This window comes from Hippichthys cyanospilos, chromosome 1 (assembly GCF_059441005.1).
Source record: "Hippichthys cyanospilos isolate Australia breed blue-spotted pipefish chromosome 1, RoL_Hcya_1.0, whole genome shotgun sequence".
In the NCBI taxonomy this organism is placed as follows: domain Eukaryota; kingdom Metazoa; phylum Chordata; class Actinopteri; order Syngnathiformes; family Syngnathidae; genus Hippichthys; species Hippichthys cyanospilos.
In genome coordinates this window covers 22,315,001-22,332,355 of record NC_142369.1, presented here as the reverse complement: position 1 = coordinate 22,332,355, position 17,355 = coordinate 22,315,001, and the positions used below count along the sequence as shown (strand labels likewise).

At 39.8% G+C, this 17,355-nt stretch overlaps 1 protein-coding gene across 4 annotated transcripts in view; it reads right to left on the bottom strand.

Moving 5' to 3' along the window:
* pde4d (phosphodiesterase 4D, cAMP-specific) overlaps positions 1 to 17,355 on the bottom strand; it is a 156,667-nt gene that overhangs the window by 8,366 nt on the left and 130,946 nt on the right. For all 4 annotated transcript variants that reach the window (XM_088431111.1, XM_088431120.1, XM_088431129.1 and 1 more), the window contains exons 6-11: positions 13,096 to 13,208; positions 2,540 to 2,633; positions 1,548 to 1,723; positions 1,181 to 1,279; positions 941 to 1,105; positions 165 to 264 (exon numbers count right to left, since the gene is read on the bottom strand). In XM_088431111.1, the coding sequence (XP_088287237.1) occupies positions 165 to 264; positions 941 to 1,105; positions 1,181 to 1,279; positions 1,548 to 1,723; positions 2,540 to 2,633; positions 13,096 to 13,208 (747 nt within the window). The remainder of the gene's footprint in view (positions 1 to 164; positions 265 to 940; positions 1,106 to 1,180; positions 1,280 to 1,547; positions 1,724 to 2,539; positions 2,634 to 13,095; positions 13,209 to 17,355) is intronic.

Sequence of the window (17,355 nt, the reverse complement as noted above, 5' to 3'; positions counted from 1 at the left end):
GTGAAATGACCTGGATAAAAGACAATATTAACAGGCATAATTACTGAAAGTGAAAATGGCGAGTTCCTCAAATGAGCGTTTGCGCGCATGCACTCCCCACCTGAGGAGTGTGTCATGTGGAACAAGTGACGCAGGTGCAAAGACGGTGCCGCTTTTAGACTCACTGGTGTTGATGAGGAACTGGTTAGACACTCCCGGGTGGTCCACGTCGTGAATGGCGCTGGCAAAGATGGCGGCAAGGATCTCCAGGTCTGTGAACACCGCCTGCCAGCCAACAAGAGAGGAAGGGAGGTTAAAAATATCCCCACAAGCACGAGCCATTGATTGGAGTGAGCTTAGGTTTGATTGAAGCTTATTGTGGCATGCTCACTGGTGCGTTCAAGCTAGTGTGTATGTGCATGTGCAAGACCTTCTTCTTGAGTACACCGAGTTACAAAAGAGGCTAAAAAACATCACTTTCTGGGAAAAAAAAAAAAAAAAAAAACAACCTGCTTGGTAAAACACAGGCAGTGTGATGAGAAAAAGAAAAACACCTTATGTTGTCAGAGGAAAAAGTCACAATGTGAGACTGAAAATATAATATTGCAAGAAAAAAAAACACAACTGTATGGAAGTTGAGGTGCCCTTTTATGAGGGAAAAGTAAATGTTACATTCAAGATTAAAAATAATAAAAATGAAAATCTGTATTTAATAGAATATTGAACAATTTTCAATAAACAAAATATCAAAATTTGCAAGAATTGTATTTTTGCTTCTTTCATGGCATTGTGTCATAATTGTGTATATGTGGCATTATTTCTCTTAAGCCTTTATAATATTTATTATTATTTATTTTATTGAGTAAAAAAAAAATCCAATCTTACAGAGACTAAAAGGATGAAAGGCATCATTTTTTTCCAGGAAACATTTAAAATGAGTTTGTGTGTGTGTGTTGCGGACCTCAAGAGCAGGCGTGGAGAGCAGTACGTGAGTGGACTGCGTGACGTCAGCAGCATGAATGTTGTTATGGTAGGCCACGTCGCCATGATAGTGGTCCTCTAAGGTCATCAGGTAGGTGATAAAGGTGTCCAGTGGAATTTTAAAGGTTTTTAACAAGTCTCGCTCCTAAAGGAAACAGCAGAGAGCCGTTAAAAGAAAAGTTTCATTGATAGTTTGCTGGTGGGAGGAGAGAAGCGCAACCTGGAAAATGGTGTACATCATGACTGTCAGTGGCCGATTCCCAGAAAATTCCGAGATCTTAAAAACGTTAAGGCCCCATTTGTTCACATGTTCCAGCTCCTGTTTGAGAAAGAAACACACAGTTAGAAAAAAATGTTGCACAGCTAACAACCAATATTTAAGTGCTATTTTAGCGTCATTTTGGATGTGTTAGGTTGAATTCAGTGATTAGTCACGGTCGTTTCACAGTCTATTAGCACCCTCTGTTGGTGGCACGTTCAAACTGAGCTTTTCCCTGCCAAGGCTCTCATCACCCTGTCAAGAGTTTTTGCTGCTTGGACAAAGATAGCAGACTGTACAGTACTGTAAAAAAATCAAAGAAGTGTACCTTGCCCAGCTCATCCTCCGTCTCCGTCTTGACGCCGAAGCGAGGGATGTTGGAGTTGGTGAGGCTGGACGAGTGCTGCAGCTTCTTCACGCCACTGATCTGGGACATGGGCTTGTTCTTCTTCTCCTTGTCCTTCTGAGACTGCGGCGACGGCATCTCAACTTCGTGCTGCTTGTCTGAAGAGGAAGGAAGCCATCGAATTACAGGCTATTCAGATGTAAGGTCGAACAGCCATGTTTATTTTCAGATGAAAAAGTAGTAACTCAAAATAAAATGTTTTAGAAACACAGCATTCGAGAAATAATGACAACACCCCCACTAAAAAGTCTTTCATTTTAAAACAAAACAAAACAACCTTTATTCTTATTTAAATAAAGCTTGAAGTTGTGACTATGTCAGTTCTTCTCAAATAGGGGGTGGGGTGTAACTGCAATAAAATAAGAATTTTCTTTTTTTTTTTTCAGGCACTTTGATGCACTTGAGTAACCCATACAAAATCTGTAAAAATAACATTTGTTTAAAGTTGATTTATGCTGCTTTTTTTCCTTTTATTATTGTTAAAAAGGATACAGGTTTAGGTATGTTTATAAAAAAAAAAGTACTATAGATAACAATCTTATTTATAGTCAGTGCATTGAGTGGGGTGGGATCGTTGAGAAAAGTTCTCTTTCCTAGGGGGGGCTTGGCATGAGACCATGTCAATATCAATATAATTAGAAAAACTACAACTTTAATTTCTAAGGAAAGATCATACAAAATATTTTGTTATTAACAAATGAAACAAAATGAGAATGACAAAAGTTGCAGTTTTAGATTAAAAAAACGGACAGAATTTTAACAGAATAAAAAAACCAAAGCTATATATTTTGAGAAAAGAAACACCATTTTTTGAGAGTAAAGACAATATTAGAAGAAAAAATCTGCAATATTGAAACAGACAAAAGTAGTTAACTGCTGCTATATTCTTTATAACATTGAAAAACCTGTCTCACCTAGGAAGGTGCTGGAGATGAACTCAGACACCTGATTCCCAGAACGACTCATCTCTGACAAGTGAGTCAGTTCCCGATTCAACATCCTCTTGAACTGCAAAACAACACATACATCTGTTTTTTAGGATTCCATTGGAACGCGTCACGCGGAATTCAAACACGCACAAAAGCATGAACATAGTGGAGAGATACGGAATGAAGTACTGGTGTTTGTTGTTGCTCTTCCACACTACACCCCAAGCACACTTTTATGGACGCTGCTCTGAACACCAGAAGAAATAACAAAGGGCCTTCCTTCACCATGCCCAAACATTTTTCATAGATTTGGAAGCGCAGACTTGCATATTAACAGCATGAACCAATTGGTTGAGACCAACCTACTATTGATTACAATCATGAGATGTGTCAATATTGTTGTCAAATAAATATGGAAACCAATAAAAAAAAATCAATTGTGGTTGAAGCCTTTGACAGAAACTGTAAAACGCTGCAGCCAAGACCATTGCGCATACACATCTCACCTCATGTCAGCAGGGACACACTCCATCCGCAACTTGACTTTACGCAAAAGGATTTTGGAGCGATCATCGATCAGTGAGTTAAAAAAAAAAAAAAAAAAAAATCACCAATCGAATCAAAAGACGGAACAACCTATCAAATCTATTAAAACAATTTACAGTGAACAGTCAGGGGATGAAAACCAGAAATGGATGATGGTAGCACATAACGTCCCCCGTAATGGACAAGCTCGTTTTTGTAATATCATATTTTGCAGATCTGTTCAATGTCAAATTATGAATATAGTTATTATATCCAGTCATCAATTTTACTTGAAAAGCAAAATACATGTCAGTCGGATCAGATCCAGGCAATCAGATCTATGAAAAAGCATGGGTCTCAAACCCCAGTCCTCGAGGACCGGTATCCTACATGTTGTGTTACATCGGAATGTGTTAGGAAGAGCAAGATGGAAAAAGATGCATGATAGCAGCCCTCAAGGCTATCCTGCATGTTTTCGATGCTTCTCTCTTAAAAGTCTTCCTGTAAGCCACATTTTGGTAAACCTATGGTAAACCTGCTTATTGTTACCATGACAACCAGGGTAAAGCTAGGGTACGCGATGAAGCTTTGTCATCATACTTTTGACCTGGCAGGGAGCATTTCAAAAAGCAAAAGAGCCAGCGTTCCTTCTGTAACAGTCAATGTGTGTCTATCCCTTACGTCACCTGAGTCTAATTGAAGTGGTAGGAGCTCATTTATTAGCAACGGCTTTGTGATTTGATGGATAGAGGGTGCTTGAAATCACAATTTTCCGTAGAGCTTCAAGAGCAAAATTACGCAACAAAATGCTTTTTGTCTTAAAAAGTCAATTCCTTCGGCCTAAACACATCATATAACCGTATTGATGAATAGGGATTGATCACTTGAAATAGAGCATTACAATGCTGTTGGATTGCTTACTGAGGTATTGAGTATGCTATTCCCCATTACTGAACAACAATAAATGTTGTTTTTTTTCCCCCACAGGCTGTACAAAGGATTACGTGAAGAGCGCATTTGTGATAAAAAAAAAAAAAAACTGAATGCTGAAAAGCTGAAAAACTGATGAATGCACATGACTCAAAAACATAAAAGATAAATGAATATGAACTAGTGCTTCATTACCTAGGACAAACCTGAAAAGCTGTATGACGCACAAGATGCGCCCTTGAGATGACTAAATTCACATCATTAAAAAAAACCTTTATATATATATATATATATATATATATATATATATATATATATATATATATATATATATAATATGTATATGTAAACACACAAATTAATAGCATTTCTCTACATATACAAATGAGAACCACATATATAATTGTAAATATATTATTAGTAATTAAAATAAAAATTAAATTACAATAAACATTGGACAAAACCCTAACAACTGACAAAACCCATTAACCATGACTAACAAATCAACCGTGACCTTGTCAACAATAAAGTTTGAACAAAATGTATTTGTAAAAAAACAAAAAAAATGTTATCATTATGACATTATGAAGCAACAATATTTTTATTGCTCTGAAGACTTGCTAACACAGAGCTGATGGGGAAAAGAGTATCCTTGAACGTGTATGTTCTATTTGTTTGCAAAATAAAAAAAGTGAAGGGAGAAAAGGTTCTAAATACACTGAAAAAAGTATCTTATTACATGTTCAAAAATGAAAAAATGAGTATTTCAATCAGTGCCCAATATGAGATCATGAAAACAAAATTATTTGCAATAAAACTATTTCACATCTTACCTTAATGTATCCCCAGGTCACCGAGAATAAATAATTTGCTTCAGGCATTTTGGCAAAACAAGTGAAATCCACCAAAGAGAAAATGAAACGTGCAGAGTTCTGAAAGATTAAAGCTGAAGAAGTTCAGCCAACGTCTTCTTGGCGCTTCAACTCCTGCTAGCATCCGCTGAGGAACATCAGCTGGAATGTGACTCCCGCAAAGATCGGACGGGAGCACATTGTGACGACCGTGTGTCCTCCTCAGGGATGCGGGAAGGAGACGGGATACGCGTCATAACGAACAAAAGAAAAAAAAAAAAAGCGGACGGGCCACCGCCGGACGGAGATGAAACGGCAGCGGAATATTTGTATCATGGGCTGGCTGCCTTCCTTTCTTCTTTTCTGCCCGCTCGGCTCGGCTGGGAGTGAGCGACACCAACCTCCCCCGCTTGGCACGCAACCTGCTCCTCACGCTACGGCGACCAATCGGCTCCCGGCACGAGCGGACCATGAACTCAAGCTGCATTCTGATTCTGATTCTGGTTTAGACGCGAGCAGACTTGAGGTCACCTGCTGCGCCATTGGCCAGGAATTGTGGAAAATGTACAGTCCTGCGCCTCCATGCTGGGGCATATGTGTGCATATTCATAGGTGCGTGATCACGATCATGACCATGAGCCGTCGTGTACAGTGCTGTGACTAACGTGGTCCAATATCAAAGAAAGCTGAGCTCACATGTAACCCTGAGTCACTGGGATGATGTCAGCGTGCCAGAATAAAGACAAGTGAAAGAATTCATCAGGTGAAATCAGTAGTTACTGAACAATCAAGTACGGTACTTTCCACACAATGAGGCGCACCCAAAAGCCTGATTTCTTTTAAAAAGCTGACGGTGCGCCTTAAAATCCGGTGCGCCTTATATATGGATCATATCATTTGCTGACTGCATAAACTATAGTTTATGCCTAAAAAATCCAGTTCAAACGGACCTGGCCCGAGGGTATTAAAGCCGACACGGCCCAGCGCAATTAATTAACTTGATTTGCAGGCCCAGATTTTTTTTTTTGAGGACTTAAGAGTGTGTGGCCCCACACTCATGTTTGTCGTTCAAATTTCCCTGACTTTCGTTTAATCCTAACTTCTTTGTGCTCCATACTGTAATAGCGGGTCAAAAATATATAATGCACGCCGAGGAAAAAATTAAAAAGACAGCGGTGCCACGCCCTCACCTGGCTTGGCTCCAAACTCATACCGTTGCATGTTTGTCGTTTAAATTTCCCTGACTTTCGTTTATTCATAACTTCTTTGTGCTCCATATCGAAATAGCTGCTCAAAAATATATAATGCACGCCGAGGAAAAAATTTAAAAGACAGCATTGCCAGCCTTCACACGCACTTGGCTTCAAACTCATACCGTTGCATGTTTGTCGTTTAAATGTCCCTGACTTTCGTTTATTCATAACTTCTTTGTGCTCCATATTGAAATAGCTGCTCAAAAATATATAATGCATGCCGAGGGGAAAATCAAAAGGATTGCTACGCAGCGTTCGCAAGTGCATGGCTTGATCTGGATCTATTCTGCGCTCTGCGGCTCCTGTTTAGTAGTTAAACAGCAATTACTAATAACGCATTCTCTGTTTTATCAGATTTTTTTTTAATAACAAATATTTCTTAGTACAACGCTAATATTGCATGAATAAAGTTTATATTCTATTCTAATAACGTTTGATGACTTTGCTGATTGTTTTTAAATACATTCCCTTTAGTAAGGCACCGTCTAGTGGCTGCATAACGCAACTCTATCTAGTGGATGCATAATGCAACCCCAGCCAGTATTTTTTTTTTTCAACTCTATGTGCGCCTTATAATCCAGTGCGCCTTATATATGCCTTTTTTCAGAAACTCGGCCATTCATTGACGGTGCCCCTTATAGTGCGGAAAATACGGCAAATCCTTCCCTGGCTTTTATCGAAAAAGTGTAAGTCATTTTATATTTTGTCCTATTGTGAGACAGTTACGTACATTTAAATAATAGACGGCTCTGAACTGTACCTGTCAAAAGTTTGGAATGCCTTCAAATTCAGTGTTTTTATTTGTATTTTTTTTCCCTTTTGTTGTAAATTGACCTGACGTTATCCAGACTGACACTGGCACTGACACTGAAAGAATCATTTCTAACATTAAAAATGTGACCAACTGATAAGAGGGATCTCAAGTGCCAAAATTGAAAATTGAGATTTTACTGAGACAACTCATGAAAAAAAAAAAGAGTTTATTTACAAAGAGGGAAAAAAGACAAACATTTCTCACCCTATGTGAAAAAGTAATGTCCATGCCCCCCCGCTTTAAATCGTGAGAATAAAAAAAAAAAGCAAATAAACACAATTTTGGGAAAGATGTTCAATTTCACAATCCTGATTGCCACCACCTTTGTTGAATCGAGAAATCCCTTAAACAGAATCTGTCTTGACAAAGTCAAGTAAGCTTCAAAATGGCAAGACCAAGTGCATCATGCCGCAATCCAAATTAATTTGTCCATAAGTCCTTTGGAGGCTCCAGCGTACCATTGTCGGCGCCATTATCCACAAATGGGGAAAACCCAGGCGGAAAAAGGAATTTTGCTGTGTACAACAGCCCTGGAACTCAAGCGCTCTTGGGTCATGCAGCGGGACAACGATCCAATTCTGATTTAAGTTAAATTGAGATCTTGTGCACACCTTCTCCACAGACGTGTGAAAGCCTCATCAGCAATGAATGCAAACGATTGATTGATTTCAGTTATTTCTGCCAAAGGTGACAAAACGCACTATTCGGTTCAGGGGGCGCTCACATAAGGTCAGATAGCTTTGTATAAAAATCATATAAAATCATCAATGGGTTGTCTCAGACTGATATTAATATTCGTTGGATAAGTTGCAGAAAAAACACACATATCAATACGGGGGCAAATACTTTTTTACTGTAAGTATATATTTCAATTCTACAATGAATTCCCGTCAAAACAATGCATGGAGGTAGTTAAAAATTGCCAAAGGTTCCATAGCAACCAGTACCAGAAAGATACCTGTGCTCAAACTCTGAGGGTGTGTTGAAAGACCACTGAAAAGTAAATTCCAATAGAAGGTCAGGACGTCATCAGAAATTTTAAGCGTTTAAAAGCTAATGCGGGTTGATCTCTCAACAGATAAAACGGGGCAAAAATTGCACCATCTGCCAAAGTTTGCTTGTTTTATTATTGCTATGTGTATGTGTTAATGAGGTCATTACCTCCATGGAATGTTTGATTTAAGAATTATGTGTCCCAAGATAAAGCTTGTGAGTTTAGTGATATTTATTCATATCATTGGTATTAATTATATTGTATGTCAAATGCATTTGAAAACAAAAAGAACATTAAAAGCCCTTGAAACTTTTTTTTGTTTTGTTTTGTTTTGTTACAACGTTGGAGATTTTCACCGTGGGGGGGGGCTCAAAATGTACAAAAATGTAGCCTGTAAACGTAATAACAAAAGCTATTCATTTCAAGGGAAATACCCGGCACAAAGGAAAATGCGAACAAACGAAATGCAGACAAGGGCAGCGCTATATAGCGCGATGACGATAAGAACTAATATTAATGAGCTTGTTATCCACACAGTCACAAGTTGTTGGATCAACAAACAAACAAATTTTGGCTGTATTAACACACATCAACATTCTTACAAAAAACAATGTGTAAGAGTTAGACCGTTTTTCATTAAGGACAGCAGGAGGTGCTGTATCCACCGTTGTCTGTAGGTATAACAAACATAGCAGTGTCCGGGGGAGTGCCACGCCCCATAACTAGACCTACGATTTAGTTTAAAACATACTGTTTGTTGTTAAGAACACATTTAGTTGCAAAGTTTAAAATTTCTAACCATTTAATTTATTTCTTTTTAATGAAAAACTGTCTAAATCTTACACATTGTTCCTTTAAGACCATTTGAACTTGAAAGCGTTTCCAGGTTTTTGACTGGACTTCAAATGGGTTGGCAGTGAAAGAGGTAACACAGAATTTCTTTGGCCATGACTTGAAAGAATTCTGTTCAGTTGACCGCCGTACGACCATCTGAAACAGTATCACATCTAAGCCAAATGGGAAGCAGAGCTAGAGTGAGCTCTTTTGAACATGCATAACTTGTGATTTGTAAAAATGTGTGTTTGAGTGATTGTGAGAGCAAAGCGCCCTGACTCAGTGTTTCTCCAAATATGACTTGGAAAGCTACGAGTTAGTAAATGGGCCAAGGGACGCCATTTTCAAGTGACAACAGACACACAATGCAGTCTGATTCAACAGGAGCAATATCACATCAAAGCCAAAATATAAGTAAGAGAGCTAGTTTCCGGTAAAGTAAAGTTGTGCTTTACTTATGCTCATTGCGTTCATATTCACAAATTGGCCAGCCAATTGCAGGGCACGCAGGAATGAAAAACCATTCACACACCCAATCACACATAAGGACAATTTAAAGTGTCCAATACATGTACCCTGCGTGTTTTTGAAATGTGGGAGGAAGCGGGAGTACCTGGAAACAACCCGCACAGGCACAGGAAGAACATGCAAACTCCATCAAGCAAGGCCAGAACAAGCTGGATTGGAAATTCTACTTCAATTTCAAAGTGGTGAGGCCTATTTTGGGAGCTACGTAGAACATAATGTGTGTGCGCGTGTGCGTGTGTGTATTGTGAGTGTCAGGAGGTAAAATGCATTGAAAAGGGAGCAAACACGTTTCATCTGACTTGACACCATGAGCAGAGAGACATTTACAACTACAGTAGAGCAGACGATGCAGATCGCAGACACACATAATCACTTACACGCACGCACGCACACACACAAGCTCTGAATGCACGCCTATATGTATGGATAAGCGGGAAAGAAGGTGTGAACAAAAAGTATCGGGTACAAATTGCAAAGTGTCACACCAGGCTGAGCCAGGCCCCCAAAGCAATTTGTTCTTTGGCACACTGACCAAAAATATCAACTCCTTCCTTAAACGACACTTGCACATGTTAATGGGATTGGCACTGAAATAAAGAAAGGTACCCTATATGACCACTATTTTTTTTTTTAACCAAATGAACTGTGATCTACTTGAGTATATGGGTCCTCAATTGAAATTTAAGTCCAGAGAATATATACTGTACCTCACATTATATTTTAAGTCACATAAATGATTTTTCTTAACCAATTTCCTCTTTTTAACACCAACTTGTAAGAATAAAAAAAAATTTCTTCAAGAATAATTCCGACCCTCCTGTATCATGCAAGAGAGGTACTGCTCAGTTGTACTGCGCACGGGTTGTCAAAATGGGAGTTTTGAGAATTACAACTCAAAACAGAGGTTTGAATCCAAAAAGTACATTTCAAATGCTTGATAAGACACATATCTAACAGATTAAATATATGGTCATTGAACTGTAAGGTTAAATACAACTGAACAGCATTTATGTAGTAGTCTTTATGTGCGCCACTAGAGGGAGCCTGCATACCACACTTTTGGCACTAATACAAGCATTGGCTCAACCGACAGTATGTGGTGGTATCGTCCTTCAAATAAAACATATTAAATTGTACAAAACAAATGTCTGATATTGATATTTGTTTGAACTTAATTGTGGGTATTGATTTCCATGAAACCCAAGATGAAGCAATTGAACAATTTTCACATGATACATTTGACTCTTTGGAGGTATGTCAGCAGCATAAGGTAAGTTGTAAAGGATGACATGTCACATAAGTTTTTAATATGCTACATTGGTCCTTGTATTTTTATATTAAAATAAAGATTCTTAAATGTTTTTTTTTTAGTCTTGTTCGCAAAAAATAAATTTGAGCTGGTTGATTGTATTGAAGTATTTGAATCAACTTTTGGCCTCAGACTCCAATACTTTTTTTTAATTATTAAACAATCAATGTCTGTTTTAAAATCCCTGCAAACATTGGAAGGAGCTCCCGCAAATAGGAGGATTCCTTATAATGGTATATACATTTTCAACTAATAAATATCTCCTGAATGTTTTGTACAGTAAGAAGGTGTTCTAAAATTTATTTTTAACTGAACAATTTTTAACTGAAACATTCAAAGTGAAACCTGCCATCTCCACAATAAAACAGCAGAGTGGGAGTTCTTTTGCGGGATGTCAATCAAATGGTTGGGACCCATATTCAACAAATCAGGAAAGGGCCTCATCTTTAGTGGAATGCTTCAGGACCAATGTGATAGCGCTTGTAGGCCTGTAGCTGTTGCCGTGGCAACCAGATATAGTAAAGCAGTAGATGCATGGTGGTGGGGCTGGTGGCATGGGGGGGCACCACATATTCCAGCATTTATATGATTTCACGTGTGCAATACCAATCGACATCAGTGCTTTTTGTGCCTTTGTCTTGCCATTTGCCTAATCCACCAACCTCCCATCTTTTTGAGTGACTTCACAAGATCTGTCATCACCGCAGATGATCAGCATTCAGAGTAGGTATGCTGCACACACGCATGCACGCACACCCATGCTTGCACATGCACACAGTGACACTGACTGAGAATGCTCCTTGGCTGCGCGATGATGCTATCGCTGGCATGCCACAAGCAACGTGCTGACAATGCTAATAGAGGAGCGGCGGGCATTAGTGACGTAGGAACAGAGACGGCACAGAGTCAGCACAACACAAGACCCTGGCCACCATGCTGAAGTGTCTAAAGTTTTCAAAGGGGATCTTTGTTGCGCGAATGCTGAACTGCTGCACCAAAATTATTATTAGTATTGCTCCCACTCTCTTTCTATACTTCTAAATTGTAACTCATTCAGTCAAACTTCCACAAAATGCCACCAAAGTCCCATCTAAATATGGATTGGTGTCAAGGAAAACATGAAAGAGCTGCATCTCGACTGACACGCGAGCTTTGCAAGTTGGGGAGGAGCTACGTTTAGCTTGTGTTGTTACACAGCATTACAAAGAGGTTTCACCGCAATTCCACAAGTACGCAGACAATTCTCAGCTCATTGTAAGCTATTTGAGGACTAATAAAATGCGGTAAATGGTTTAAAGGTTTTCAAACCATAAATAACCCCCAAAAATTGCAAGCCACAATCATGCTTGACATTGCGATACAGTACCACAGTAGTCCTAGGAACAGTAATTTACATAAGGTTAATTTATATGGAGAAATATAAGAAAAAAGGGGTATTTAAATTATCCCACCAGCACACTATCATTACACCCACAGACAAATTCAGTGTCTTCCATAGACCTATCCTGGTTGAAATTAGAGCTCAGAATTCCACTTCACTTCATCCCGCGAAAGCTTGTCCATTAATGCAGCCCCAGGCTAATTATGTCACCAGCAGCTTCTTCCCATAAAAACAAAACATATGGCACATGCATGTACTTTAAATTAAGACATTTCCTCTGCATTAAATAAATAAATAATGGAAGGTGCAGCTGTAATATGACATGGCCTTCTCTACAAACTCATTGTAGAGGGCATACAGTATGTAAAGCTGACGATGGCGTTAGAGGCAAAAGCAGCACATATTATACAGTAGTTTCATTTATTATTGTAAGCAAGTTCCATCATTTACTTTTTAAGAATGAATGGAAAAATCCGTAAAGCTGATGCTCAGAGGGCAGTTTAAAGGAAGGGGAGATGCCCCTCAGGGAGAGATGGAGGTCATCGTACATACAGTTGAATCACTCATCATTATACATGCAGTCACTCATTCCTATATTCGTTATAATATCATATAGCTTCATCAGATGATAAACACCTTAACACAACACCCACAGCGGAGGTGGCATCTGTAAGGCCGATATTCACAAAAGTGTTCAAGAAAACGAGCTGCTCTTAAGTGAGTGACCGGCCATAATACAATACAGAATAATGCTCGTGAATCAGTTACAACGCGTCGTATTTTCATCAATGGTTTATTTTAATTACATAGTATTTATTGTCAGAGAGATAAAGATGACAGGCCAACTCATTTATTTCTATGAGTTAGTAACACCGGTCTCCAGCCCAATAAACACCATAGCTAACATCCCCCAGCCTTTACAGACAACTGAAAACAAAGCTTGTTTACTGTACAACCAATCAAGGCATCGAGAATAATCAAGCTAACACGACATTTTTACATGAAGCTCTCTTGGATTCAAACTTGAAACAAAAGCTCACACACTTTCTTAAATTGAGTAAAACAGCCAGGGTCACTGTACGAAGATCAACAGTACACAAAGCTACTTGTGGTCATCCTTACCTTATTGGAGGCCATCTCGCTGACTGAGTGTCTGGTCTGCAAGGTCTCCAGCTGGTCCAGGCACCAGTCCAGCTCCTCCAGAGTCTCAGTGGCCAGTTTCTGGTAGGCCTCCTCTGCGGGGACGAGACAGGACGGTAAGGGGTCAGTAAGGGCCCTCTTCAGGGGGCTAGTGGACGGCCCAGGCCCGGGGTCTCCCACCCCACACACGGTTAAGCTGGGATACCACGAGTAGACACATGGGTGATTCTTCATACTGGACGGTCCAGCGTTCGGGGGTGTGTGTGGGGTGGGGGCGGGTGTGTCAAGAGACACAGGCCTTGGGGTCCCTGTGTTCAAGAACCAAATCCTTAATCCTCTTCTCGGCAAGTCAGACGGATGTGATGCCCGCCAGAAGAATTAAGGGTGTCCGGATATTAACGGTGGGTACCGACGATGAGCCATCGGAGCCAGAGAGCTGCACAAGCAGAGAGTGCGCGCGCGCACACACACACACACACACACACACTCACGCCACTTCCTGCCTAAACAACTCCACAATGTCATTCATATGAAAGGTGTGATTTCAGTCATGTAGCAAGATGAAGAGCAGTCTGCCGAGCAGGGCCGGGAGGAGGGAGGATGGAGGTGCATCAAATCCGACTGGGGGGCTCACAACCGACTCGGCTCTCCGTCGAAGCATCCTGACATGACTACAAAACACACACACCCCAACACACATGCAAACACACTCGCACGCGTCGCACGTAACACTAGCACATGATGCTTCAGCCTCCTTGTGCGCAAATAAAAACATCCATGGTTTCCGTCAGGATAGATTCCTGTATGCTAGCCAGACAGATGCTGTGAGTGTCAAGGGATGGAGGTAGGGGCTCTGGTTTGGGGGAGCGGGTGGGGGGTCGTGCTGCTGTTGCTTCGGCGTCCCTGGTAGCCAAAACGTGCTGTACGTAAAGCCTGTGAGGACTGCACTGTAGATGTGGAAGGGAGGGTGACAACACATGGACTGGATTGTAAGTGGAGGAGGACAGCTGCATGGGAGCTTGTGCTCTGTAGCGTGTGCGTGCACAGCAAATATATGATCAGCATACAAATATACTGAGCAGGAGGAGCTGAAAAACTAACACGAGTGATGATAGAGGCCAAAGCCAGGGGTTTTCAATGCTATGTGATAGAAACATTAGAGGTAACATATTGAGTTCATGTACCATTCATGGACCAATCCACCGAATATTAGCCTTTTGCTTTTTGTTGTTGTTGTTGTTGTGAGGAACATATACACAGCTTGTTGCTTAAAAAACAACAACCCTCAACTATTGCCATTTTATAACGTTTTAAAATACCCACAACATGCCACCAAGCCATGTCCGAATGGAAAAAAATGTAGCAAGATAATTATTGTAATACATTACCGACAGATGCTAGCTTTGCATGTTAGGGGAGTGCTAGGTAGGAGTGTCAGAGTGGAAGAGTGGTTAGCGTGTCCATCTTACAGTTTTAGAGTCCAGAGTTCAGTTCCAGCTTGCTCTGACCTCCCTACATTGAGTCTGCATGTTCTCCCCGAGCCCATGTGGGTTCTCTCCGGGTACTCCGGCTTCCTCCCACATTTCAAAAATGTGCATGGTAGGCGTATTGGACGCTCTAAATTGTTTTTAGGTGTGATTGGGTACGTAATGGTGGTCCGTCCCTATGTGTCCTGTGATTGGCTGATGACCAGTCCAGGGCGTCCCCTACCTACGGCCCAAAGATGGCTGAGACAGGCACCAGTATGCCAGCAACCCTAGTGAGGGGAAATGGCTATAGAAAAAGGATGAAATATCTAGGTTTTAGCCAGGGGTGTTACTGCATGTTATGATATGTTTTCACTGCATGTGCTTGGTTTTTTTTTGTCTTTGTTTTTTTCCCAGGGCGGGTGGTTCATGTTGCCCTTTTTTTTTTTTGAATAATCAAATTATCTATAAGGATATATAGGATATATTGTTCTGGTATATTTTCAGTTTAAACTGAAAACATAGGCGATCGTAATCAATTTTACAGACGGAGTCAATTTGTTGGGCTTTTTTGCTACTTGTGCAGCTTTGCTTCGATTTTAGGTGTTCAAATTTTAACCACTAGCGTGCAGTCAAGCACAAAACGTCCCCAGGTTGCTAACTATTCAATAGTGTTTCTTGACGTTAAATGGCAATCGCTAACGCGCTATTGCTAATCCCGATTTGTAACACATTAACATTAGGCAAATTTTGCAGCCGTCAAATTCATATGTATCAAAGATATTAAATGAGTAGTTATAGCTACTAATACATCCATAACAAAGATTGAGCATTTTTATCCACTCATTTCAACTGATGTTCACACCAAGGAGATTGCAAAAAAAAAAATAAAAAAAAAATCAAATTCAATAATTTTGTGAGATGGGGGCAAGTGGGTTGATTATCGGATTATTTACTGAGGTAAATGATTGGATAATTGTTTTTAAAAAAGATTGAACAGTAACAGCCCATGCAAACAAAAGGTTCAAACGGCGATTCAAACCACAAACCTCTGAACTGTGAGGCAGATGTGCTAAACACTAGTCTATCGTGCTTGTTGCTTCCATGCTGCCTTCACAGGAGTAACAGCGGAGATTTTCACATTTATTCAGCGATTCCTTGAAGACAGCTGTCGGGTCGAGGAAATGCGACTGTATTTACAGAGCCGTAGCATCTTTTTAGATGACAATTGCTCTCGACATAACTGATCACAAGTGAAAACCTCCCACTGCCCTTACACATGCTGTTATGTCTCTTCTTCTACTGAGGTCACACAGGATTTGGTTTAAATTGCAACTTTTATTGTCTTTTGAAGCAGATTTCTTTGAAGTCCAGATGTTGTGAGTTTTGGGGCATTATCTTCGGAAATTCCCCCGAACAAAGTATCGCAGCACTGCGTCACCTTCCTTTGGGGCTTTAATGACAAATGACATTGCTATCAAGTGACAACTGTGTCACTGTGGTCCCACAAAGCGTAAACAGGATGCCCATTCATCTTCAAGAAGCTCCCATGTCACGATGGCTATTGTCAACACTATCCTCCTTCTCCTGTTTCTGTCACAATAATCCGCCTTCCCCTCCCACACTCGTCTTGCCTGTCTGTATTCTTTCTTCCGCGTTTACTCTCCCTGTCTGGGGTGTCAGCGATTGGGGTGCTACCCTTTCTGACAGCGACTGCACTGACGTCAATGACATTCTTCTCATGCTTAGTGCGACATCAGACACCGGGTGCTCGGAGAGGCCACTCTGCTGCTGCACAGAGGCACAGCTGCAGACAAACCACGAAGCGGAGCGGAGAAACGGGACTGGGAGGGAACGAGGGGGCCTGCACAACACCACGTGGAATAACATATTCTGACACAGCTCTCGAGGACGCAGTTATGGGTTAGTGTAGACCAGGTTTGAGGGTTAAAAATGGTGACGAGTCATAGACAGAACGCTCCGCTGTTGATTCTACTATGTATATATATATATATATATATATATATATATATATATATATATATATATATATATATATATATATATATATGTATATATATATATATGTATATATATATATATATATATATATATATGTATATATATATATATGTATATATGTGTATATATATATATATATATATATATATGTGTATATATATATATATATATATATATATATATATATATATATATATATATATATATATATATATATATATATATATATATATATATATATATATATATATATATATATATATATATATATATATATATATATATATATGGAGGCAAACACTCCACCGCTGAGCAATGCCATATTCACATAAATTCAGAGAAAGGCCTTGTTCGGCTCACATCAACCATGAGCTAATCTCCCCTCAATGAACTCCCTACAGGTCGTCAATATGCTCAAACAATCACTGGCGTGACTTACAGCTGTCACCCGTTTACGGCAAGGCCCATAATGGCCGCTAACCAGTATGATTGGGTTCTAAATATAGCGTGGCATCGACAGATGTCCCAGGTATAGAAGCAGGAAAATCATTCCTGCAAGGCAATAATTCTGATGTTTTACTGTGGAGATATCACTCATTTCCATGCAGCAATATACGTGAAAGTGAAACATGGATTTTCGCATGAGTTAACTATATTGGGGATATCTGGAAAAGCTCAATATTTGAAAACATTTTATTATCATTATTATGATTGTTAATGGCAGTTGTAGCATTTTTTTTTATTTGAGAGGTGA